Here is a 27,197-nt window from a genome sequence, read left to right on the forward strand (position 1 = left end):
TTGTGTTTATATATGTTCCTTGTCTGTGTTTATATATGCTCCTTGTCTGTCTTTATATATGTTCCTTGTCTGTGTTTATATATGTTCCTTGTCTGTGTTTATATATGCTCCTTGTTTGTGTTTATATATGTTCCTTGTCTGTGTTTATATATGTTCCTTGTCTGTGTTTATATATGTTCCTTGTTTGTGTTTATATATGCTCCTTGTCTGTGTTTATATATGCTCCTTGTTTGTGTTTATATATGCTCCTTGTCTGTGTTTATATATGCTCCTTGTCTGTGTTTATATATGTTCCTTGTTTGTGTTTATATATGCTCCTTGTCTGTGTTTATATATGCTCCTTGTCTGTGTTTATATATGTTCCTTGTCTGTGTTTATATATGTTCCTTGTCTGTGTTTATATATGTTCCTTGTTTGTGTTTATATATGCTCCTTGTGTGTGCTTATACTGTATATGCTCCTTGTCTGTTTATATATGTTCCTTGTCTGTGTTTATATATGCTCCTTGTCTGTTTATATATGTTCCTTGTTTGTGTTTAGATATGTTCCTTGTCTGTTTATATATGTTCCTTGTCTGTGTTTATATATGTTCCTTGTCTGTGTTTATATATGTTCCTTGTCTGTTTATATATGTTCCTTGTCTGTGTTTATATATGCTCCTTGTCTGTGTTTATATATGCTCCTTGTCTGTGTTTATATATGTTCCTTGTCTGTGTTTATATATGCTCCTTGTTTGTGTTTATATATGCTCCTTGTCTGTGTTTATATATGCTCCTTGTCTGTGTTTATATATGTTCCTTGTCTGTGTTTATATATGTTCCTTGTCTGTGTTTATATATGTTCCTTGTTTGTGTTTATATATGCTCCTTGTGTGTGCTTATACTGTATATGCTCCTTGTCTGTTTATATATGTTCCTTGTCTGTGTTTATATATGCTCCTTGTCTGTTTATATATGTTCCTTGTTTGTGTTTAGATATGTTCCTTGTCTGTTTATATATGTTCCTTGTCTGTGTTTATATATGTTCCTTGTCTGTGTTTATATATGTTCTTTGTTTGTGTTTATATATGTTCCTTGTCTGTGTTTATATATGTTCCTTGTCTGTGTTTATATATGTTCCTTGTTTGTGTTTATATATGTTCCTTGTTTGTGTTTATATATGTTCCTTGTCTGTGTTTATATATGTTCCTTGTCTGTGCTTATATATGTTCCTTGTTTGTGTTTATATATGTTCCTTGTTTGTGTTTATATATGTTCCTTGTCTGTGTTTATATATGTTCCTTGTCTGTGTTTATATATGTTCCTTGTCTGTGCTTATATATGTTCCTTGTCTGTGTTTATATATGTTCCTTGTTTGTGTTCATATATGTTCCTTGTCTGTGTTTATATATGCTCCTTGTCTGTCTTTATATATGTTCCTTGTCTGTGTTTATATATGCTCCTTGTTTGTGTTTATATATGTTCCTTGTCTGTGTTTATATATGTTCCTTGTCTGTGTTTATATATGTTCCTTGTTTGTGTTTATATATGCTCCTTGTCTGTGTTTATATATGCTCCTTGTTTGTGTTTATATATGCTCCTTGTCTGTGTTTATATATGCTCCTTGTCTGTGTTTATATATGTTCCTTGTTTGTGTTTATATATGCTCCTTGTCTGTTTATATATGTTCCTTGTCTGTGTTTATATATGCTCCTTGTCTGTTTATATATGTTCCTTGTTTGTGTTTATATATGTTCCTTGTCTGTTTATATATGTTCCTTGTCTGTGTTTATATATGTTCCTTGTCTGTGTTTATATATGTTCCTTGTCTGTTTATATATGTTCCTTGTCTGTGTTTATACATGCTCCTTGTCTGTGTTTATATATGTTCCTTGTCTGTGTTTATATATGCTCCTTGTCTGTGTTTATATATGTTCCTTGTCTGTGTTTATATATGCTCCTTGTCTGTGTTTATATATGCTCCTTGTCTGTGTTTATATATGTTCCGTGTCTGTTTATATATGTTCCTTGTCTGTGTTTATATATGCTCCTTGTCTGTGTTTATATATGTTCCTTGTCTGTGTTTATATATGTTCTTTGTTTGTGTTTATATATGTTCCTTGTCTGTGTTTATATATGTTCCTTGTCTGTGTTTATATATGTTCCTTGTCTGTGTTTATATATGTTCCTTGTTTGTGTTTATATATGTTCCTTGTTTGTGTTTATATATGTTCCTTGTCTGTGTTTATATATGTTCCTTGTCTGTGTTTATATATGTTCCTTGTTTGTGTTTATATATGTTCCTTGTTTGTGTTTATATATGTTCCGTGTCTGTTTATATATGTTCCTTGTCTGTGTTTATATATGTTCCTTGTCTGTTTATATATGCTCCTTGTCTGTGTTTATATATGTTCCTTGTTTGTGTTTATATATGCTCCTTGTCTGTGTTTATATATGTTCCTTGTTTGTGTTTATATATGTTCCTTGTCTGTTTATATATGTTCCTTGTTTGTGTTTATATATGTTCCTTGTCTGTTTATATATGCTCCTTGTCTGTGTTTATATATGTTCCTTGTTTGTGTTTATATATGCTCCTTGTCTGTGTTTATATATGTTCCTTGTTTGTGTTTATATATGCTCCTTGTCTGTGTTTATATATGTTCCTTGTTTGTGTTTATATATGTTCCTTGTCTGTTTATATATGTTCCTTGTTTGTGTTTATATATGTTCCTTGTCTGTTTATATATGCTCCTTGTCTGTGTTTATATATGTTCCTTGTCTGTGTTTATATATGTTCCTTGTTTGTGTTTATATATGTTCCTTGTCTGTTTATATATGCTCCTTGTCTGTGTTTATATATGTTCCTTGTTTGTGTTTATATATGCTCCTTGTCTGTGTTTATATATGTTCCGTGTCTGTGTTTATATATGCTCCTTGTCTGTGTTTATATATGCTCCTTGTCTGTGTTTATATATGTTCCTTGTCTGTGTTTATATATGTTCCTTGTCTGTGTTTATATATGTTCCTTGTTTGTGTTTATATATGCTCCTTGTGTGTGCTTATACTGTATATGCTCCTTGTCTGTTTATATATGTTCCTTGTCTGTGTTTATATATGCTCCTTGTCTGTTTATATATGTTCCTTGTTTGTGTTTAGATATGTTCCTTGTCTGTTTATATATGTTCCTTGTCTGTGTTTATATATGTTCCTTGTCTGTGTTTATATATGTTCTTTGTTTGTGTTTATATATGTTCCTTGTCTGTGTTTATATATGTTCCTTGTCTGTGTTTATATATGTTCCTTGTTTGTGTTTATATATGTTCCTTGTTTGTGTTTATATATGTTCCTTGTCTGTGTTTATATATGTTCCTTGTCTGTGCTTATATATGTTCCTTGTTTGTGTTTATATATGTTCCTTGTTTGTGTTTATATATGTTCCTTGTCTGTGTTTATATATGTTCCTTGTCTGTGTTTATATATGTTCCTTGTCTGTGCTTATATATGTTCCTTGTCTGTGTTTATATATGTTCCTTGTTTGTGTTTATATATGTTCCTTGTCTGTGTTTATATATGCTCCTTGTCTGTCTTTATATATGTTCCTTGTCTGTGTTTATATATGCTCCTTGTTTGTGTTTATATATGTTCCTTGTCTGTGTTTATATATGTTCCTTGTCTGTGTTTATATATGTTCCTTGTTTGTGTTTATATATGCTCCTTGTCTGTGTTTATATATGCTCCTTGTTTGTGTTTATATATGCTCCTTGTCTGTGTTTCTATATGCTCCTTGTCTGTGTTTATATATGTTCCTTGTTTGTGTTTATATATGCTCCTTGTCTGTTTATATATGTTCCTTGTCTGTGTTTATATATGCTCCTTGTCTGTTTATATATGTTCCTTGTTTGTGTTTATATATGTTCCTTGTCTGTTTATATATGTTCCTTGTCTGTGTTTATATATGTTCCTTGTCTGTGTTTATATATGTTCCTTGTCTGTTTATATATGTTCCTTGTCTGTGTTTATACATGCTCCTTGTCTGTGTTTATATATGTTCCTTGTCTGTGTTTATATATGCTCCTTGTCTGTGTTTATATATGTTCCTTGTCTGTGTTTATATATGCTCCTTGTCTGTGTTTATATATGCTCCTTGTCTGTGTTTATACATGTTCCGTGTCTGTTTATATATGTTCCTTGTCTGTGTTTATATATGCTCCTTGTCTGTGTTTATATATGTTCCTTGTCTGTGTTTATATATGTTCTTTGTTTGTGTTTATATATGTTCCTTGTCTGTGTTTATATATGTTCCTTGTCTGTGTTTATATATGTTCCTTGTCTGTGTTTATATATGTTCCTTGTTTGTGTTTATATATGTTCCTTGTTTGTGTTTATATATGTTCCTTGTCTGTGTTTATATATGTTCCTTGTCTGTGTTTATATATGTTCCTTGTTTGTGTTTATATATGTTCCTTGTTTGTGTTTATATATGTTCCGTGTCTGTTTATATATGTTCCTTGTCTGTGTTTATATATGTTCCTTGTCTGTTTATATATGCTCCTTGTCTGTGTTTATATATGTTCCTTGTTTGTGTTTATATATGCTCCTTGTCTGTGTTTATATATGTTCCTTGTTTGTGTTTATATATGTTCCTTGTCTGTTTATATATGTTCCTTGTTTGTGTTTATATATGTTCCTTGTCTGTTTATATATGCTCCTTGTCTGTGTTTATATATGTTCCTTGTTTGTGTTTATATATGCTCCTTGTCTGTGTTTATATATGTTCCTTGTTTGTGTTTATATATGCTCCTTGTCTGTGTTTATATATGTTCCTTGTTTGTGTTTATATATGTTCCTTGTCTGTTTATATATGTTCCTTGTTTGTGTTTATATATGTTCCTTGTCTGTTTATATATGCTCCTTGTCTGTGTTTATATATGTTCCTTGTCTGTGTTTATATATGTTCCTTGTTTGTGTTTATATATGTTCCTTGTCTGTTTATATATGCTCCTTGTCTGTGTTTATATATGTTCCTTGTTTGTGTTTATATATGCTCCTTGTCTGTGTTTATATATGTTCCGTGTCTGTGTTTATATATGCTCCTTGTCTGTGTTTATATATGCTCCTTGTCTGTGTTTATATATGTTCCTTGTCTGTTTATATATGCTCCTTGTCTGTGTTTATATATGTTCCTTGTCTGTGTTTATATATGTTCCTTGTCTGTGTTTATATATGCTCCTTGTCTGTGTTTATATATGTTCCGTGTCTGTTTATATATGCTCCTTGTCTGTGTTTATATATGTTCCTTGTCTGTGTTTATATATGTTCCTTGTCTGTGTGTATATATGTTCCTTGTCTGTGTTTATATATGTTCCTTGTTTGTGTTTATATATGTTCCTTGTCTGTGTTTATATATGCTCCTTGTCTGTGTTTATATATGTTCCTTGTCTGTTTATATATGTTCCTTGTCTGTGTTTATATATGTTCCTTGTCTGTGTTTATATATGCTCCTTGTCTGTGTTTATATATGTTCCTTGTTTGTGTTTATATATGTTCCTTGTCTGTGTTTATATATGTTCCTTGTCTGTTTATATATGTTCCTTGTCTGTTTATATATGCTCCTTGTCTGTGTTTATATATGTTCCTTGTTTGTGTTTATATATGTTCCTTGTCTGTGTTTATATATGTTCCTTGTCTGTGTTTATATATGTTCCTTGTCTGTTTATATATGCTCCTTGTCTGTGTTTATATATGTTCCTTGTTTGTGTTTATATATGTTCCTTGTCTGTTTATATATGTTCCTTGTTTGTGTTTATATATGTTCCTTGTCTGTTTATATATGCTCCTTGTCTGTGTTTATATATGTTCCTTGTCTGTGTTTATATATGTTCCTTGTTTGTGTTTATATATGTTCCTTGTCTGTTTATATATGCTCCTTGTCTGTGTTTATATATGTTCCTTGTTTGTGTTTATATATGCTCCTTGTCTGTGTTTATATATGTTCCGTGTCTGTTTATATATGCTCCTTGTCTGTGTTTATATATGTTCCTTGTCTGTGTTTATATATGTTCCTTGTCTGTGTTTATATATGTTCCTTGTCTGTGTTTATATATGTTCCTTGTTTGTGTTTATATATGTTCCTTGTCTGTGTTTATATATGTTCCTTGTCTGTGTTTATATATGTTCCTTGTCTGTGTTTATATATGTTCTTTGTCTGTGTTTATATATGTTCCTTGTCTGTGTTTATATATGTTCCTTGTTTGTGTTTATATGTGTTCCTTGTCTGTGTTTATATATGTTCCTTGTTTGTGTTTATATATGTTCCTTGTCTGTGTTTATATATGTTCCTTGTCTGTGTTTATATATGTTCCTTGTCTGTGTTTATATATGTTCCTTGTTTGTGTTTATATATGTTCCTTGTCTGTGTTTATATATGCTCCTTGTCTGTGTTTATATATGTTCCTTGTCTGTGTTTATATATGTTCCTTGTCTGTGTTTATATATGCTCCTTGTCTGTGTTTATATATGTTCCTTGTTTGTGTTTATATATGCTCCTTGTCTGTGTTTATATATGTTCCTTGTTTGTGTTTATATATGTTCCTTGTCTGTTTATATATGTTCCTTGTTTGTGTTTATATATGTTCCTTGTCTGTTTATATATGCTCCTTGTCTGTGTTTATATATGTTCCTTGTTTGTGTTTATATATGCTCCTTGTCTGTGTTTATATATGTTCCTTGTTTGTGTTTATATATGCTCCTTGTCTGTGTTTATATATGTTCCTTGTTTGTGTTTATATATGTTCCTTGTCTGTTTATATATGTTCCTTGTTTGTGTTTATATATGTTCCTTGTCTGTTTATATATGCTCCTTGTCTGTGTTTATATATGTTCCTTGTCTGTGTTTATATATGTTCCTTGTTTGTGTTTATATATGTTCCTTGTCTGTTTATATATGCTCCTTGTCTGTGTTTATATATGTTCCTTGTTTGTGTTTATATATGCTCCTTGTCTGTGTTTATATATGTTCCGTGTCTGTTTATATATGCTCCTTGTCTGTGTTTATATATGTTCCTTGTCTGTGTTTATATATGTTCCTTGTCTGTGTTTATATATGTTCCTTGTCTGTGTTTATATATGTTCCTTGTTTGTGTTTATATATGTTCCTTGTCTGTGTTTATATATGTTCCTTGTCTGTGTTTATATATGTTCCTTGTCTGTGTTTATATATGTTCCTTGTCTGTTTATATATGTTCCTTGTCTGTGTTTATATATGTTCCTTGTCTGTGTTTATATATGTTCCTTGTCTGTGTTTATATATGTTCCTTGTTTGTGTTTATATATGTTCCTTGTCTGTGTTTATATATGTTCCTTGTTTGTGTTTATATATGTTCCTTGTCTGTGTTTATATATGTTCCGTGTCTGTGTTTATATATGTTCCTTGTTTGTGTTTATATATGTTCCTTGTCTGTGTTTATATATGTTCCTTGTTTGTGTTTATATATGCTCCTTGTCTGTGTTTATATATGTTCCTTGTTTGTGTTTATATATGCTCCTTGTCTGTGTTTATATATGTTCCTTGTTTGTGTTTATATATGCTCCTTGTCTGTGTTTATATATGTTCCTTGTTTGTGTTTATATATGCTCCTTGTCTGTGTTTATATATGTTCCGTGTCTGTTTATATATGTTCCTTGTTTGTGTTTATATATGCTCCTTGTCTGTGTTTATATATGTTCCTTGTTTGTGTTTATATATGTTCCTTGTCTGTGTTTATATATGTTCCTTGTTTGTGTTTATATATGCTCCTTGTCTGTGTTTATATATGTTCCTTGTTTGTGTTTATATATGCTCCTTGTCTGTGTTTATATATGTTCCGTGTCTGTTTATATATGCTCCTTGTCTGTGTTTATATATGTTCCTTGTCTGTGTTTATATATGTTCCTTGTCTGTGTTTATATATGTTCCTTGTCTGTGTTTATATATGTTCCTTGTCTGTGTTTATATATGTTCCTTGTCTGTGTTTATATATGTTCCTTGTCTGTGTTTATATATGTTCCTTGTCTGTGTTTATATATGTTCCTTGTCTGTGTTTATATATGTTCCTTGTCTGTGTTTATATATGTTCCTTGTCTGTTTATATATGTTCCTTGTCTGTGTTTATATATGTTCCTTGTCTGTGTTTATATATGTTCCTTGTCTGTGTTTATATATGTTCCTTGTTTGTGTTTATATATGTTCCTTGTCTGTGTTTATATATGCTCCTTGTTTGTGTTTATATATGTTCCTTGTCTGTGTTTATATATGTTCCTTGTCTGTGTTTATATATGTTCCTTGTCTGTGTTTATATATGTTCCTTGTCTGTTTATATATGCTCCTTGTCTGTGTTTATATATGTTCCTTGTCTGTGTTTATATATGTTCCTTGTCTGTGTTTATATATGCTCCTTGTCTGTGTTTATATATGTTCCTTGTCTGTTTATATATGCTCCTTGTCTGTGTTTATATATGTTCCTTGTCTGTTTATATATGCTCCTTGTCTGTGTTTATATATGTTCCGTGTCTGTTTATATATGCTCCTTGTCTGTGTTTATATATGTTCCTTGTTTGTGTTTATATATGCTCCTTGTCTGTGTTTATATATGTTCCGTGTCTGTTTATATATGCTCCTTGTCTGTGTTTATATATGTTCCTTGTCTGTGTTTATATATGTTCCTTGTTTGTGTTTATATATGTTCCTTGTTTGTGTTTATATATGTTCCTTGTTTGTGTTTATATATGTTCCTTGTCTGTGTTTATATATGTTCCTTGTTTGTGTTTATATATGTTCCTTGTCTGTGTTTATATATGTTCCTTGTTTGTGTTTATATATGTTCCTTGTCTGTGTTTATATATGTTCCTTGTCTGTGTTTATATATGTTCCTTGTTTGTGTTTATATATGTTCCTTGTCTGTGTTTATATATGTTCCTTGTCTGTGTTTATATATGCTCCTTGTCTGTGTTTATATATGTTCCTTGTCTGTGTTTATATATGTTCCTTGTTTGTGTTTATATATGCTCCTTGTCTGTTTATATATGCTCCTTGTCTGTGTTTATATATGTTCCGTGTCTGTTTATATATGCTCCTTGTCTGTGTTTATATATGTTCCTTGTTTGTGTTTATATATGCTCCTTGTCTGTGTTTATATATGTTCCGTGTCTGTTTATATATGCTCCTTGTCTGTGTTTATGTATGTTCCTTGTCTGTGTTTATATATGCTCCTTGTCTGTGTTTATATATGTTCCTTGTCTGTGTTTATATATGCTCCTTGTCAGTGTTTATATATGTTCCTTGTCTGTGTTTATATATGTTCCTTGTTTGTGTTTATATATGTTCCTTGTCTGTTTATATATGCTCCTTGTCTGTGTTTATATATGTTCCTTGTTTGTGTTTATATATGCTCCTTGTTTGTGTTTATATATGTTCCTTGTCTGTGTTTATATATGCTCCTTGTCTGTGTTTATATATGTTCCTTGTCTGTGTTTATATATGTTCCTTGTTTGTGTTTATATATGTTCCTTGTTTGTGTTTATATATGTTCCTTGTCTGTGTTTATATATGTTCCTTGTTTGTGTTTATATATGTTCCTTGTCTGTGTTTATATATGTTCCTTGTCTGTGTTTATATATGTTCCTTGTCTGTGTTTATATATGTTCCTTGTCTGTTTATATATGTTCCTTGTTTGTGTTTATATATGTTCCTTGTTTGTGTTTATATATGTTCCTTGTTTGTGTTTATATATGTTCCTTGTTTGTGTTTATATATGTTCCTTGTTTGTGTTTATATATGTTCCTTGTTTGTGTTTATATATGTTCCTTGTCTGTGTTTATATATGTTCCTTGTTTGTGTTTATATATGCTCCTTGTCTGTGTTTATATATGTTCCTTGTCTGTGTTTATATATGCTCCTTGTCTGTTTATATATGTTCCTTGTCTGTGTTTATATATGTTCCTTGTCTGTGTTTATATATGTTCCTTGTTTGTGTTTATATATGTTCCTTGTCTGTGTTTGTATATGTTCCTTGTTTGTGTTTATATATGTTCCTTGTTTGTGTTTATATATGTTCCTTGTTTGTGTTTATATATGTTCCTTGTTTGTGTTTATATATGTTCCTTGTCTGTGTTTATATATGCTCCTTGTCTGTTTATATATGCTCCTTGTTTGTGTTTATATATGTTCCTTGTTTGTGTTTATATATGTTCCTTGTCTGTGTTTATATATGTTCCTTGTTTGTGTTTATATATGTTCCTTGTTTGTGTTTATATATGCTCCTTGTTTGTGTTTATATATGTTCCTTGTCTGTGTTTATATATGCTCCTTGTTTGTGTTTATATATGTTCCTTGTTTGTGTTTATATATGCTCCTTGTTTGTGTTTATATATGTTCCTTGTCTGTGTTTATATATGCTCCTTGTTTGTGTTTATATATGTTCCTTGTTTGTGTTTATATATGCTCCTTGTTTGTGTTTATATATGTTCCTTGTCTGTGTTTATATATGCTCCTTGTTTGTGTTTATATATGTTCCTTGTTTGTGTTTATATATGTTCCTTGTTTGTGTTTATATATGCTCCTTGTTTGTGTTTATATATGTTCCTTGTTTGTGTTTATATATGCTCCTTGTTTGTGTTTATATATGTTCCTTCTTTGTGTTTATATATGTTCCTTGTTTGTGTTTATATATGTTCCTTGTTTGTGTTTATATATGCTCCTTGTTTGTGTTTATATATGTTCCTTGTTTGTGTTTATATATGCTCCTTGTGTGTGCATGGTGCTTTTGTCTGTGTTTAAATGTATTTAAATGTGTTATATGTTACACATTTGTATTTTATGTCTGTGAGCTGCTTTATCAGTTACTTCCATGTGTATGTGTTGTTTTATTTGTTATGTTTATGTGTTCTTGTCTCTATGTTTTTGTGCTTCATTTTCCTGTTTGCTTTTTAATGTTTTCTTAAATGTCATCAACCTGCCAGGGACTGCAGATGAAACTGAGCCTGCATGGCTAAATCTGGAACATTTAGCTGGAACAACACAACGAAGTACATGTATGACTTCGTTGCTCTTGTTAATTAATGTGCGTTGTCCCTTTTAAATAAAGAAATCTAAATCTAAATCTACTCCACGATAGTTCTTTTAAAAACTACAAAAATGTCTTCCGCAGCAGCCGTTAGTCGCTGGTTGATAAACTCTCTCAGACTCTCAGCTGAACACATTGTTGTTGTTTTATTAAACTTTAAAAAAAGATGAACTAGGACAACAGGAAAGTCTGAGAGGAGATGTAGCTGCGTTCAGAATAATGCTTCTCTTGTTTGTTTACTTCCGCTGTGTGTCACACTGTAAAATTACCGACGGTGGAGGTGCATTCACGTGTTGTCGGACACATCGGAGAAGCGATTTTCTGAGTTGTAAAATGCACATGAACGTCTGCTCAAGTCGGAGCGACAACTTGGAAACTCGGCAAAGATTGAGGTGCCCGAATTGTCGAATTGACGTCATATTCGTCATCAATGTGTGTGTGTGTGTGTGTGTGGGGGGGGGTATGTTTCGTTAATGTCGTTACATTTATTAATTCACGTATTGCACTAATACACTGAAACATAACAGACATCTTCTTCGTTTGTTTTTTGCTGTTGCACTCCGACCTGAAAACACGTGAACGACTTCCCATCGAGTAAACTGGGACCATCCGAGGAGCACCTGAATGCAGCACATAACAATAACAACTGCTTGAAGGACAAGTTTGTCTCTGGTTAGAGATCAGAACCTGAACATGAGTGCGACCTGGGCTAAATGTAGATCCGTGCTGATCACGGGCTCCAGCAGAGGCATCGGGCTGCACACGGTGAAGCAGCTGGCGAAGAGCAGCAGCAGACCGGCCACGATCATAGCGACAGCCCGCAACCCGACCGCCTCCACGGTAGTAGACCTACCTACCGCATGGGCTTCTAATGCTTTATACCAGCACAGATACAACACATGCAGAAGAAGAGGTCTGTAGGGCTGCGGGTTAGTATGGACCCGAACAGTTCTGTCACTGTTTCAGCAGCCAGACTGTTACTGTGGCTGTTAAGGGTTCAAAGTTGAGAAACTATCACCATGGGCATCGGGGTCAGGATGCAGGAATCCCACAAGGAAACCTGAGTATGTTGGTAAACAGGGTTTCATTTGTCAATTCAGTTCAATAAGAGGGGAACAGAAAACACATCGAAACAAATCAAATATGAGCACAATAACAAAGTCAAATTACATTTACTTTCTGAAGAAAATAAGGATCAATAAAGTACTTAGACAAATTAAAGTGGACTAGATAATAACTAAAATAGTAGTAAAAACAAAAACCCTCTCCGGTGCTGAACTGCCTCACCATGTGAAGATCAAAAGTGAGCATGTGTAACACGCTGAAAATGCTTTTTCAGATTTTTTGTCATTTTGTTATATCAGTGTGTCTACTTAAAATAAGTTAATTTGCAGAAGTATTTAAGTTAATTTAAATTTCTAAGAGTAAACAGTAAATACTGTGTTTTATTTACAGTTTATTTTAAACCACTTAGCTGTTACTACAACTTATTTATTTTAACTTTTTTTTGTACTTTTCTACTCTTTTTTTCTTATAATGCTTTTCTATTTTCTATATAATTTGTACTTTTTTTGTAGGAGCTGACTCAGGGAGAAACGCACAAGAATTCCAATGTACCTGTACTGTCCTGTACCTGTGCAAATGGCAATAAACATCTCTTCTATTCTATTCTACCTTTTAAAATGAAGACTCTGGCCCTTTAAGGGAGGCGCAGTGAAGGAGACACAGAGGTGTGTGTAGGCTGAAAACGCTGGAAAGTGAAGCTGGACGAGTTCTGACCGGTTCATTTTAAGGGTGCAACACATGCAAGGGAGTGCAGTCTTAAATAAACAGTGAGCAGGTGAATTCAATCTAAGCAATGAGCGTCAGAGTGAGAACAGCAACCAATCAAGGGGAAGGGGAGAAACCAGGAAGTGTACTAAAGGAGGTGCAGTAGGATAAGAGAGGAAGTGAAAGGAAACAAAATAGTGATCTTTACTACAGTGTTCTGGTACTGTTGATGTAAATATAACCACACACTAAAAAGCTGAGTGCTGTATTTGCGTTGATGTTTTATACACTAGAAACGTACAGTGTAGGAAGAGATGTCTATCTGACTGCTGGCTGGATAATAATCTTTTTTTGGAATCCTATCAAAGTGATTCCACCTTACTTTCCTTAATGGACCTCTGATGGCTTTGTATTTAAAATCTCCCAAATAATGCAGAACAAAATCAAAGTGATGCGTGCAGAGCCGCCTCTGAAAACAGAGCAGTGACAGCAGAATCAACAGTTTCATCTGTTTCATAAAATTAATAAAAAGTTAAAATCTTGGCCCCTGTACGGTGGCCTGTAGGTGCAAAGGCTTGGCAACAGCTGAAACGATGTACATTTAGAGAAACACGCAGCTTATTCAGGAACATTAAAAAAAAAAAAAAAAAGGTAATGACTGAAACACGCTGCAAATGAGACTATTTCTTTAAATATGTCGATTCAGCTGTTGCACCTACTGGTCACAGTGCCCTGAGGTTTACGAAGTTAACATTACAGTGAAAATCAGTGGTGCAGATCTCAAGATAGATGAGATATAGGGTGATTGTTAGACCCTCAAATATATATTGGCTGATATGATAAGCTTTCACATATTGGTATTATCAACTGATACACTTCAAGATGAAAATTGCTTTAAAGGTCACATATCCTCCTCCTCCTCTTCTTCAGTGTAAATAAGTCTCAGAGCTCCTCAAAACATGTGTGTGAAGTTTCTTGTTCTAAATCCACTCTGATCCTGTATTTGATCATGTCTATAAACCCCTCTATTTCAGCCCTGCTCAGAACAGGCTGTTTCTGTGTCTGTACCTTTAAATATGTAAATGAGCTGTGTCTGACCACGCCCCCTCTGTGGAAGGGCTTGGGTGTACTCGGTGCTTTCTCGCTCCATGTCCTATTGTTTACGGTGAGAAGGCAGACTCAGAGGGCAGAACAAACACCTAGCTGTGGGAGTGTCACCCACCTGGGGGAGGGGCTACTGCCCTTTGTGATGTCATGAAGGGAAAATCTCCAAACGGCCTGTTTGAGCACACATTTTCTGAAAAGTGGAGCAGGCAGAAGATGGAGAGGATGGACTTTTCTCATCATTGGGGGGTTTGTAGACAGACTAGAGACACATGGTGAAGTGGATTTTACAGAATATGTGACCTTTAACAGATCAACTTCTGCAGAACACAATGCTCAGATGGATTTAGAAATGGTGTCCTCACATAGTTTGTCCAGCAGAGGGCTCTCTGACGCCATAGTTTGCAATCCTCTCAGCATTTTCCTCATCCTGCAGCCCATATAGCAGAACGTCACAGCTGAACAAACTGATCCATGTTATTATTAGTTGGTAATAACTTCAATCACAATTTACAGTTACATTTTCCTTTATAGCCGAGAACCTTCACAGATCCAGATCTGAGGCTAATTTGCCCGAAAACAAACATAGAAAGTGTTCTTTCAATACCATTTCAAGATGACACTGTACAGAATACCATATGCTGTATCAGCAGTGATGTTACCTCTTTAATCTGTAATGGCTTTATTTTAAAATAATACTGATGGAAAGGTAAAACTGCCCTGAATAACTGAGTGTTCTTCTCCCCTCAGGATCTACAAGAGCTCTCCAAAACGTTCCCAGGTGTTCATATAGTGACTCTAGGTGAGTCGCTGTTGGGCTGTGAGATATTACACACAGATCTTCAGTCTGTTTTAGGGCAATATGTACATAAAACAATGTAATTTATATTACTCTTCATGTCTCAGTTTGATTTATTTAATGCGCAGTTAAAATGTAAAAAACAGTTCTGATGACCGTGTCAGAGATTCTACCCTAACAACACATTTAAAAACATGTCTGAAACATGTGAATGAAGTTTGCTGTGATGTCTGCAGACGTGGACAATGAGCAGAGTGTGAGCTCAGCGCTGCAGGAGGTCGCGTCCATCGTTGGAAATGAAGGACTCAACTGTCTGATCAATAACGCTGCGATCGGAAACACCACGGACTTAAACACCGTCACCCCGGAGGCCATGATGAAGAGCTTCCAGGTCAACACTGTTGCTCCTCTCTTTGTCACCAAGGTAGGCGTCTCTCTGCACAGGAGATACAAATGTCTCCAGTAGCTTCTTCATTCTGCAGCAGGTAAACAGACTGTAACGTCTGCAGCAGGTAAACAGGCTGTAACGTCTGCAGAAGGTAAACAGACTGTAACGTCTGCAGAAGGTAAACAGGCTGTAACGTCTGCAGAAGGTAAACAGGCTGTAACGTCTGCAGAAGGTAAACAGACTGTAACGTCTGCAGAAGGTAAACAGACTGTAACGTCTGCAGCAGGTAAACAGGCTGTAACGTCTGCAGAAGGTAAACAGGCTGTAACGTCTGCAGTAGGTAAACAGACTGTAACGTCTGCAGAAGGTAAACAGGCTGTAACGTCTGCAGCGGGTAAACAGGCTGTAACGTCTGCAGAAGGTAAACAGACTGTAACGTCTGCAGCGGGTAAACAGGCTGTAACGTCTGCAGAAGGTAAACAGGCTGTAACGTCTGCAGCAGGTCAACAGACTGTAACGTCTGCAGAAGGTAAACAGGCTGTAACGTCTGCAGAGGGTAAACAGACTGTAACGTCTGCAGCGGGTAAACAGGCTGTAACGTCTGCAGCGGGTAAACAGACTGTAACGTCTGCAGCAGGTCAACAGACTGTAACGTCTGCAGCGGGTAAACAGGCTGTAACGTCTGCAGAAGGTAAACAGGCTGTAACGTCTGCAGCAGGTAAACAGGCTGTAACGTCTGCAGCGGGTAAACAGACTGTAACGTCTGCAGCGGGTAAACAGACTGTAACGTCTGCAGCAGGTAAACAGACTGTAACGTCTGCAGCTGATTGTTTGTGCTTGTCGTTGGTGTTTAGGCGTTCCTGCCTCTGCTGCAGATGGCTGCAGCTCGCTCCTCCGGGATGGGGATTCACAGAGCAGCCGTCATCAATGTCTCCTCCATCCTCGGCTCCATCACACACAACTGGGCTGAAGGTGCTAACTTCAAGAGCTACGCTTACCGCACCTCCAAGGTGAGAGGATTGAGAAAATAACGAAACTGTGTGTGTGTGTGTGTGTGTGTGTGTGTGTGTGTGTGTGTGTGTGTGTGTGTGTGTGTGGATGGAGTTCATGCTCTGTTTGTGTTTGTTATCCCGACAGGCTGCTCTGAACATGGTGACTAGGTGTCTGGCTGCTGATCTGGGCTCAGACGGCATCCTGTGTATGTCTCTGCACCCAGGCTGGGTCCGGACCGACATGGGGGGGCCTCTGGTAACTATTCCTTTTCTTCCTGACATAAAGTTCTGTTCGTAATATTTTGATGTTCAAGGAGAACACCACCTGCAAACAGTCACTCTAACATGTTATTGCAGGGGTCTTTTAAAATTCACAGGTCGGCAAATACTGACTATTAAAGATGCAAACGTTCTGTTTATTTCTCTCACAGCTCTGAGTGAAGTTTACTAGTCAAAAAAGGCACAGAGGAAATCGTTTCACATGTTTAAATAATAATAATATAAAAATAATAATGCATTAGACTTATATAGTGAAAAAGAACAACAAACAAATAAGAAATAATGTCAGAGAAGGAGGATGAGAACAGAGTCTGTTAGGCGATTGTAGGCGATGTAGAAGAGGTGAGTTTTTAGGGATTTCTAGAAGGTGTCAACAAGGCATCAACAAAGCCAACACCTCCTCACTGTCTAAATTGTACAAAAATATTGCGTTTCTATGACTTGTTTATTTGTGGTATCAAACAGGTGTCAGTATCTTTTGATTTTTTTTGTTTCATTTTAAAGTTTAAAAACCAAGTCCACACAGATCATGGATCATTTAGTCGTCCTGAGTGGAGGCTCATTTATTTAACTTTGACCTCACTGTTATGTTTGTCTCCAACATCAGGACATGTTGTCTCGTCTTATAGTTCTCATCTCACCTGGTCGTATTTCAGGTAGAAAATATCCTCTTCTCTGTAAACGTAATTAAAGCAGACATCACTTTGTTAAATCTGATACAGAGGTAACAAACAGAGAAGTCAGGGTGTCCTGATATGAACACTTTAATGTCTGTGCAAAATCAACCAGGACCTTTAAAACCGAATCACCATGAAACAGTGTGAAAAAGTAATTACTGTCATTAACCAGCTTTTCACACAGCCCTGAATGCATCGTCTAAAACTGTCATTTACCAGTGTGCGTGCGTGCGTGCGTGTGTTTCAGGCTGATCTGTCCGTACAGGAGAGTGTTTCTGCTCTGCTCTCCGTCCTCTCTGCTCTGTCAGAAAAAGATCACGGAGGATTTAAAGACTTCAGAGGAAACGTCCTACCGTGGTGACATCACACGCCATCTCTGACTGGCGCCTTCATCTTCTCACATTAACGGACAATCCGTATGAAGTGCTGTCTTTTTAAAGCTCCTTGGAACATTTGTGTTTGTACCTGAAAATCTCATCATGTAACTGTAAACAGAAACATATTAACTCGCTCTAATCGACAAGAATCTGTTTGTATCTGTTTGTATCTGTTTGTATCTGTTTGTATCTGTTTGTATCTGTTTGTATCGTCACATTTCTTTGAGGTGAGCCACAAGGATCTACTCCCGGACCCTTTTTTATTTTTATTATTTAAAGGACCCCTAGTGTTTAAAATGGGTACTGCAGTCTAAATTCTAAACATTATAGAGAGCTGCCCCCCCCCTCCTCTCTAGAGTGGATGCTCACTCAGGTCACCATGTGGTGGACTCTGAAGCTTCAGTGTTTATCCAGCTCTGCAGACTATGAGTCTGGTTCTGATCCAGGTTTCTGTCTGTTCATCATGAGTCTGGTTCTGATCCAGGTTTCTGTCTGTTCTTCATGAGTCTGGTTCTGATCCAGGTTTCTACCTGTTCATCATGAGTCTGGTTCTGATCCAGGTCTCTGTTCTACATGAGTCTGGTTCTGATCCAGTGGATTGTGCTCATGGTGGATTCATGTTGGGTTTTTATAAATAACAAAGAGTACGCTGGAGTCCTGCTCTGTTTGTAGATGAAGAATGATTCATCTAAAGACAATAAAACCTCACTGACAACAGTCACTGTGTTTAAATGTCTTGGCAGTGATGGTCTTACACATGGTTAGAAGCTGAGAGAATCCATGTGAGGAAATGTTTGAAAATAAAAACTCAGTGACTTTGATGATGAAGATAAAATCAGTCGAACGATGAACCACCCCTTGACAAAACGTCATATTGCAGTGAACAAACAAACATTTGAAGCCATGTTTAACGTGAACTAACAGCTGTTCTCCATTATTAGAATTAGAAGAATGAATTTGAAGGTGATACATATTGTGATTGTGACTGATGCAAAGAAATCCACTCGAGTTGTCCAGTGAGTCCAGTGCCATAGTTTAATTCAGTCCACTCTCTGAAATCAGACCATGATGATATATATGAAGATGATAATACAGTGATGGCTTTTCATTGGCTGGATCCTCCTTCAGTCAGGGGATCTCAAGATTTATTTACAGCAGCACAAAGATCGGACCGAAGTGATAGTGTGTTAAAGAATCGGATGTTTGGTGTGAAAGGAGACGCCCACTCAGCACAAACACAAACAGCGGGCGCAAAGACACAAACTTCAGGGATTGGCCAGTTCTTCTGATGTCACAGAGGACGGCAGGGTGTCCAAGGCTCCCATCTCTGTTAACACACACACACACACACACACACACACACACACACACACACACAGAACATTACTAAACCAGCTCTCAAAAGAATTTTCATTGATTCAAATCTGACATAAATTCATCAAAACTCTGAGAACAGAACCAGAAAATGTCTCTTCAGGATTTCTTTAATAAAAAACTGGAATGGATTTAAAAATCAACAGAGGCAACACACCTCCTAAAAACTGCACAGAGACATAAATATGTTTAATACGTAACTCCTGTGGATGTCATCATGATAAACGTCAGATATGAGACACAACAGTCCAACAGGTAATGTCTTTTAAACCACTGGTTCTCAACTGGTGGGTCGGTACCCAAAGGTGGGTCGTGGAAGTGTTACCATTGGGTCGCGAGCATGTGCCTGGAAAAAAATTCAGGTGTCAAACCAGTCAAGTGCTTTTTTAAATGTGTTAGTTTTGTTCAGTTTCTTGCTCCCGTCAGATGTTTTGCATCGTCTGAGGTACAAATGGAAGCTGCAAACTGCAAACTGCACCATTTTGCATTAAATGAATCGGATTGGTTGAAAAATATCAGAAATTAGGGGCGTTATTTTTCAGGGAGGAGCTGGTGGTGGGTCCGGAGGCTAGAAGAGTTGAGAAGCATTTAGACAAACTGAAGAAAGGACATCAGTCTAAATATAAAGATCATTTTAATTGGGGTCACCATGTGGTGGACTCTGAAGCTTCAGTGTTTATCCAGCTCTGCATGGGTCTGTAAACCTTTCTGTGTTCTAACCTCTCTCCATTTTTCAAAAGCATCTCCAATATTGATCCTAGTTTGAGCACGTTTCTGCTCGTGGAGCTTATTAGAAACATGCAGAGGCTTTTTAGGTCGGGTACAATCACTTCTATCTGAACCACTTCTCTTGACCGCTTCCATCACTACAACACCTGTTGACCTGATAACTGCTCTCATATCTGACAAACCGAGGGGCGTCCAAAACGGCCGTGTGGGGGCGTGTCTTAAAAGCGCCTACCTTCTCTGGTCCAAACAAATCCAGAGCATTCAGGAGCAGAATCTAAAGTTAGAAGGAGGACATACTGGCTGCTGCATTGTTGTCAGAGAAGCCAGCACTTCAACATAACATGTTTCCTTAATGATCAGATAGTAAGATACCTTTATCATCTCACTCTCTACACAGCTCACTGATTGGATCTTTAAAGACGTGAAACAGTCTAAAGTTAGAGGTAAAAACATGTTGGAAAATGAAGGAGCACATGAACTTTGATTTAGTTCTGGGTCTGAGACTTGTGTGTCAGTGAAGAGGTTTATTAGTTGAAGTGATGTCAGAAGGCTTCACTTGTGTGTTAATTGTCCTGTAATTATAAAGCCTTTCAAACAAGCTGTTGACCTTCCTCCACTCTCCTCCTCGTGACCGACAGAACATTAAAGCCTCTTAAATAAGACTCATGCGTTTCACACTCAGTCTGCCTCTGCTCATTGTCTTTGGATTTTTTCATCATTCAGATTTTAACATATCACTGTTCAGACATTTTGTAGAAGGCTTGTAGTTAATACACCTCAGTCATCAGTTACTAACAGAAGATCAACATACCTTTAAGTTTGAGGTAGGACAAGAAGTCAACGACAGTGTGGATGATATCTCCATCTGCTATTCTCATGGCTCCTGTGGAGGCAAACAGCAGCCTGTTAACGTCATCCAAAGTTTGCTACCCTGTAGGCAGCGATACGATGGCTGACAAGTGAGAACGCTGAAAGGAGTAACGTTCTGATATAACCGTGAAGCAGATACAAAATAGAAGCAAACAACAATTTCCAAAAGAAATGCAACGACTGAGACGAAGCTGCAAAAAGTTGAAACACAACGACATCAACTTCAAACGCGTTGCAAACATATATAAATATAAATATATATAAATAATATCTATGAAGAACACGTCTGCATCAAGACGAACGCTGCAAATCCAGCCCTCTCAACAGAAGAGCAGCACGCCTGTAGGGGGCGCTCTAAAGTGGAAGAGTTTGACGACAGAGAATATATTCAGCGACTATAAGATTTAAAGTGAGTCCGGCCTGGATGAGACGATGAGTGTTTGTCCTAATGAAGATGTTTTCTGAATTTGTGTTTTCTGACTTCATATCGTTTCTATATTTTCAGCACCTTCAATGTTAATGCAGTCATTTCGTCTTAGTTTGCAGTGCGTTCCAGGCGTTGCATTTCTTTGGGACGATTGTATCTGCTTTGTTTCTGAATCTGCAGCATGTGTTCTCTGCAACAGAAGGGCTTGATACGTGGAAATATCTCCAGACATCTCCATGTTTGCCTTCAAGGAGAAATACTAAGAAATCCTTTGAAAACGCTTCAACAAGACAGAGAAGAGAGTCAGAAAAGAGGTAAAAAAAACAAACGTCAAGAAAACGAATCCTTCTAGAAATGTCTGGAGAAGTATCGTTAAAGGTCACATATTCTATAAAATCCACTTCTACACACTAATATGTGTCTATAGTCTACAAACCCCCCAATGATGAGAAAAGTCCATCCTCTCCGTCTTTTGCCTGCTCCACTTTTCAGAAAATGTGTGCTCAAACAGGCCGTTTGGAGATTTTCCCTTCATGACATCACAAAGGGCAGTAGCCCCTCCCCCAGGTGGGTGACACTCCCACAGCTAGGTGTTTGTTCTGCCCTCTGAGTCTGCCTTCTCACCATAAACAATAGGACATGGAGCGAGAAAGCACCGAGTACATCCAAGCCCTTCCAGAGAGGGGGCGTGGTCAGACACAGCTCATTTACATATTTAAAGGTACAGACACAGAAACAGCCTGTTCTGAGCAGGGCTGAAATAGAGGGGTTTATAGACATGATCAAATACAGGATCAGAGTGGATTTAGAACAAGAAACTTCACACACATGTTTTGAGGAGCTCTGAGACTTATTTAAACTGAAGAAGAGGAGGAGGATATGTCACCTTTAAGCTAACTGAAACATGAAGGCTTCAGTAGTATCAGTTCAGATCATCATAGAGTTTGTCTTCAAACAGTGACAGAGTGTTTTTGTGAGTGTGACAGAGACAGACCTGTTCTGAAGTCCTCCTCCTGACCCATGTCCCTCTTTCCAGCCAGACCGGGTTTGTCTCCCAGAGTCCTGTGTCCGTCGATCCCATCTGAATGAGGAGTGATCACAACCCAGACGGTCACACAAACAGCACACACACATCAACTGAGCCTTTCATTGATCTGCGTTTAGCTCTGTCATCAATTCACTTCAAAATAAACATCATTACGTCGTTAAATCTGCTTCAAAGAATCGGCTCATGTCGGTTAACAGAAAGAATCGCTAAATTATATTTTTATGTCCTTGAACCTAAAATATCTCGACAAAAAATGTTGATTTACTGAGCTTGAACTTTTGCACACTTAGCATAATAACAACTGAAACACACACACACACTCACACACACATATATCCACCTACAGAACAATGTAGTACATTAAATGTCAGCATGGACTTTGGTTTGTAACGGTTTGGGTTAAATTTCCAAACGTGTTGGGACCGGCTGCAGGGCTTGGCTCGTGGAATTGCAGGAAAAACAAATAAAATGGAAAAGCGTACGATTAAAACGGGACCAACTGCAGCTTGATGAAGCAAAACAAAATTAAAGAAATAATAAAAATGAAGAGATGAACACACGAGGATGGAGAAGCAAAGCGATGCTAAAGCCACGGTGACGGCTGCGTGAATAGCTCACTGTGTCATCCTGTGAAGAAGATGAATGATTGCTATCTGACACCCAGATGTTTGAGACCTCAGTGAGATCATTTCTTACTCCTCATGAATGTAACCTGAGACGTGCACAGGACGGTTTATCTCAGAGGAGCTGTGGCCTGCAGGACCTCGGAGCTGGAGTTTGTTTTAAACATTATATTGAACGATTCTATGTCTCTGCCCGTCTATGTCTGCTGGGATTGTCACTTTTTATGTCTATTTTACACACAGACTGTAAAAATGAATGTTTGAAGCCTGAGTGACGTCACCCGTCTGTCCCTGCAGGGGGCGCTGGAGTCCCATCGATGGCGGTCTCCATGCTGGAAATGCTGTCTCAGGCTAACTTTCAGTCAACCTAAGGACAGGCTGAGAGCTGGAGCTGAGGCGGGTTTTAAACCTCCTGACAAACCGTTACACCGCGCCCACCTGTCAATCAGGTCAGCTACACGCCTTATTGTGAATAACTCTTATCCTTCATCAAATCAAAACTGATGAGTCATCAAAACATTCACCCCCCGTACAGTGTGTGTCCATCCAGACATGAGCTAATCACACCTATTTGGTTTTTTGAACCAGGCTGTAAACATGTTCATCTCTGCTGTAAAAACAGGCTTTTTAGAATGGGTGTGTATGTGACTTCCTGTGCTTCTGCAGCCAGCCTCTAGTGGACACTCCAGGAACTGCAGGATGTTACACTTCAGCATCGGCTTCATGTTTCAACACAGGAGGTTGCTGGGTAACAGTGAGTCTCTGCTGGGATCCAGGTGAGCTCTGTGTGTGACGATGGTCAGTTAATGTTTGTTATTAAAATTGATTATTAGAATCAAAACCAGATTATTGTGAATGTTTAGCCTCGCTGTGTTTATTTGTTTTATTGGGGAGAGAGCTGCTGTTAAATACTTAAATGAGATTAAAATCCCATCCTGAGTTTTCTCTCAGGCATTTCAGATTTAATGAAACAGTTTCAGGGGCTGAGAAAACATCAACCTTTATGAGTCTGGATATTAAAGCTTTTTGGCATCTTTTAAAAAACGACCTGTGGATGTCCTCTGAATGTTTCAGACAGGCATCCTCTGAAATCTGGGGGGGGAGGATCGTGAAAAAGAACGGCGCAGAAACGACGGACAAAGAAAGAGTGTGACGCTTTGAGGATCATTTTTGTCTTTCTGTTGATGCTACGTACCGCGGCTTTAAGGTTAGCCCAAAAACGTTTCCTGTCATCAGAAATTCTAAAAGTACAACCACAATAAGTGAATGAAGGAGTGAAGCCTCGTTTCCACCAAGCGGTTCGGTTCGGGTTCGGTACGCATTTCTTAACGTTTCCGCCGGTAAAAGTTAGGAATGGTCCCAGAATAACTGATCCGTACCGTCCTACTTTTTACATTTTTTTTATGTTTTTATTAGTTTGCACAGATGATAAGAAAACATACAGTTGGCATAAGAGTTGACATTCAGTCCTTCTTTTTTGCCACTTTTCTGTTCAACCAATCCAAGCGGGGCGAGACACACTTCTTGTTTTGTCGTCCGGGTACAAGGCTCCGTTTGGCTGTGGAAACCGTACCAAACTGTGCTGAACCACACCGCACCGCTTGATGGAAACGAGGCTTATGTGACTTCCTGTGCTTCGGCAGTCAGCCTCTAGTGGACACTCGAGGAACTGCAGGATTTTACACTTTTACATCGGTTGATGTTTCACCATCGGACGTTGCTGCTTGGAACAGATTTGATTTACTGGATGACACTCAGAGAGAATGGATGGAAACTAAAAACGAATCTCTAAACATTTTCAAAGATTCATTTTTCATTATTTATTTATTACTTTTTCATTTTTTCACTGTTATATTATCACTTTAAAGCTGATTGGAGACATTTTTAAAAACATTTTAACATGAATGAAGATGTCTAAATCAACATCAGATGATTAAATAATAGATTTAAACTCCTGATAGAAGAAGGTAAGCATGTTGTGAAGGTGTGCAGGACCGCGTGTGCTCCTTTAAACGTGTAATGAATCAGACAGAAAAACAGAAAAAACATTTTCTTTTTTCTTTTTTGAAATTTCATCTCAGGTCTCCGACGGGGACAAAGGAGAGAGTGATGACGCTATTATTGGATATTATTATAGGATATTATCATTGACTTTCATTATGGATCTGTTCGTGACCTGCAGGAGGAGGGGGAGGGGGAGGGGGCTGCTGACGCGAGCCAATAGCAGCGCAGGGAGTGCAGCTCAAGCGACTATAAAGGTGGAGGAGACCTGGATTCATCCCAAACACTGAAACCTTCACACAGACACACACTCCAGCTGCTGAAACACACCGACACACACTCCAGCTGCTGAAACACACAGACACACACTCCAGCTGCTGAAACACACCGACACACACTCCAGCTGCTGAAACACACAGACACACACTCCAGCTGCTGAAACACACAGACACACACTCCAGCTGCTGAAACACACAGACACACACTCCAGCTGCTGAAACACACCGACACACACTCCAGCTGCTGAAACACACAGACACACACTCCAGCTGCTGAAACACACCGACACACACTCCAGCTGCTGAAACACACAGACACACACTCCAGCTGCTGAAACACACAGACACACACTCCAGCTGCTGAAACACACAGACACACACTCAAAGGTCAGTCAGTGCTTCGTCTTTGTCACTTGAGTTTTTGTTCTCTGGAAACGTTTGCTCCTTGTTTTGTCTTTTTGTGTTTAATGTGTGTGTGTTGTCTTTTGCAGATGCAGAGGTGTTTTGGTTTCGTCTGCGTGTCTCTGATCTTCTGCGCAGCTCTCTCAGAGACCATCGGACTCGTCATTGCGGTAAGAAGTTTGATTTGTTTTACTAAGGAGAGACAAAATACAAAAAATACAACTTTGAAAAGTTACAAAAAGGGCGCTTACAATAAAAAAATACGTCCTAAATGTTAAAACAAAATGTTAGATATTTTTGATTAAACTTTTTGCAAAACACTTCAGATATTTTATCGTTATTTCAACGTGTCACGCACCAACAGAGGCGACCAGCTGACACTTACAGGAGACCAAACAGAAGTGCAGCAACACAACGAGAGGGAAAGATCAAATACAAACAAAGAATGAGACGCTTCATGTCACCATAATGATGCTCCGTTAGACACGCAGCGTCAGAAAACGAGTCCAGCTTTGTCTCTTCCAAGGGTCATCTGAAGCCGTGGCTCAGAACGAAGCAGATCCATGACCTTTATGCCTACAAACATACATCTAACCCTGCATGCATAAACACATCTATGTATCTAACTGAGAGCAGCAGGATGTGCATTCACATGTCTGAAGATGCAAACTCGCTGATTTAGGGCGAAGTGCAATCACAGCAGCACTTTAAAGTTACAGGCTGCAGTTTACATCAATACATCATAATCATGTGCAAAACTGCAGCACTTTAATACTCCGACTCTTTACATCCTGCAGCAGAAACTTTAACTCTGCAGGTCACTTTCTCCTGCTGTGTTTTAAACATCACACAGACACTTTTTGTTCTTGTATAAATGTGTCTCTGTCGACTCATGTTCACCTTATGTTGTTGTTTTTGTTTTATGTAAATTAGTACATAATAATAATAACATATGACTTCATCTGACATATTTACATGTTGATGTTCATTAATGTGCACTGTCCTTGTTTTAAATAAATACATCCATGTATGTAAAGTTTGCAGAGGAAAATGTGAGTGATTTAAATACTTATTGTTAGTCAGTGTTGGATCAGCTGGGATCAACTTAAAAGTCAAAGTCAGCTTTATTGTCTGTTCTAAAGATCGTTTCTCTCTGAAACTGTAACAGTATAAATAAATAAATATAAAATACAGATAAAGATTTAAAAAGTAGAAAAATAATGTGCATTCAAAACAACAACACATGTGCATGGACTTGAAGTATATAAAAATATGTACTTATATGTGGATCTAAAAAGAAGAAAATCTTTCAGATTAAATGTCCAATCAGTGAGCTGTGTAGAGAGTGAGATGATAAAGGTATCTTACTATCTGATCATTAAGGAAACATGCTATGTTGAAGTGCTGGCTTCTCTGACAACAATGCAGCAGCCAGTATGTCCTCCTTCTAACTTTAGATTCTGCTCCTGAATGCTCTGGATTTGTTTGGACCAGAGGTAGGCGCTTTTAAGACCCCCCCCCACACGGCCGTTTTGGACGCCCCTCTGTTTGTCAGATATGAGAGCAGTTATCAGGTCAACAGGTGTTGCAGCGATGGAAGCGGTCAAGAGAAGTGGTTCAGATAGAAGTGATTGTACCTGACCTAAAAAGCCTCTGCATGTTTCTAATAAGCTCCACGAGCAGAAACGTGCTCAAACTAGGATCAATATTGGAGATGCTTTTGAAAAATGGAGAGAGGTTAGAACACAGAAAGGTTTACAGACCCATGCAGAGCTGGATAAACACTGAAGCTTCAGAGTCCACCACATGGTGACCTGAGTGAGCATCCACTCTAGAGAGGAGGGGGGGAGACAGCTCTCTATGATGTTTGGACTGCAGTCCCCATTTTAAACACTAGGGGTCAGAGTTACATACTGCTCCTTTAAAGGTTGAAGAATAGGGTTTGGTGAGGGTGTGGCAATAAATAAATAAATATGAAGTTA

General features: G+C 37.3%; 3 protein-coding genes across 14 annotated transcripts in view; 2 read left to right on the top strand and 1 right to left on the bottom strand.

Moving 5' to 3' along the window:
* The window catches only part of LOC136179750 (NLR family CARD domain-containing protein 3-like), a 497,803-nt gene that overhangs the window by 41,208 nt on the left and 429,398 nt on the right, over window positions 1-27,197 (bottom strand). The gene's annotated exons all lie outside the window — the stretch shown is intronic.
* Window positions 11,616-20,228, top strand: zgc:110339 (uncharacterized protein LOC550490 homolog). Of its 2 annotated transcripts, none has more exons than XM_065957448.1 (6): window positions 11,616-11,917; window positions 14,702-14,753; window positions 14,987-15,174; window positions 15,993-16,148; window positions 16,276-16,386; window positions 17,334-20,228. In XM_065957448.1, exons 1-6 carry the CDS (start codon window positions 11,771-11,773, stop codon window positions 17,445-17,447), a joined length of 768 nt encoding a protein of 255 aa, XP_065813520.1. In that variant the 5' UTR covers window positions 11,616-11,770; the 3' UTR covers window positions 17,448-20,228. The 2 variants fall into 2 exon arrangements, with proteins under 2 accessions (XP_065813520.1, XP_065813522.1); XM_065957450.1 differs by having other exon boundaries at window positions 11,890-12,006.
* The window catches only part of LOC110004345 (liprin-beta-1), a 38,878-nt gene continuing 36,503 nt past the window's right edge, over window positions 24,823-27,197 (top strand). The window contains 2 exon segments of the mRNA XM_065957453.1: window positions 24,823-25,200; window positions 25,305-25,385. Coding sequence (XP_065813525.1) covers window positions 25,305-25,385 — 81 coding nt within the window. The 5' untranslated portion in view covers window positions 24,823-25,200.

Source organism: Labrus bergylta, chromosome 7 (genome assembly GCF_963930695.1).
Source record: "Labrus bergylta chromosome 7, fLabBer1.1, whole genome shotgun sequence".
NCBI lineage: Eukaryota > Metazoa > Chordata > Actinopteri > Labriformes > Labridae > Labrus > Labrus bergylta.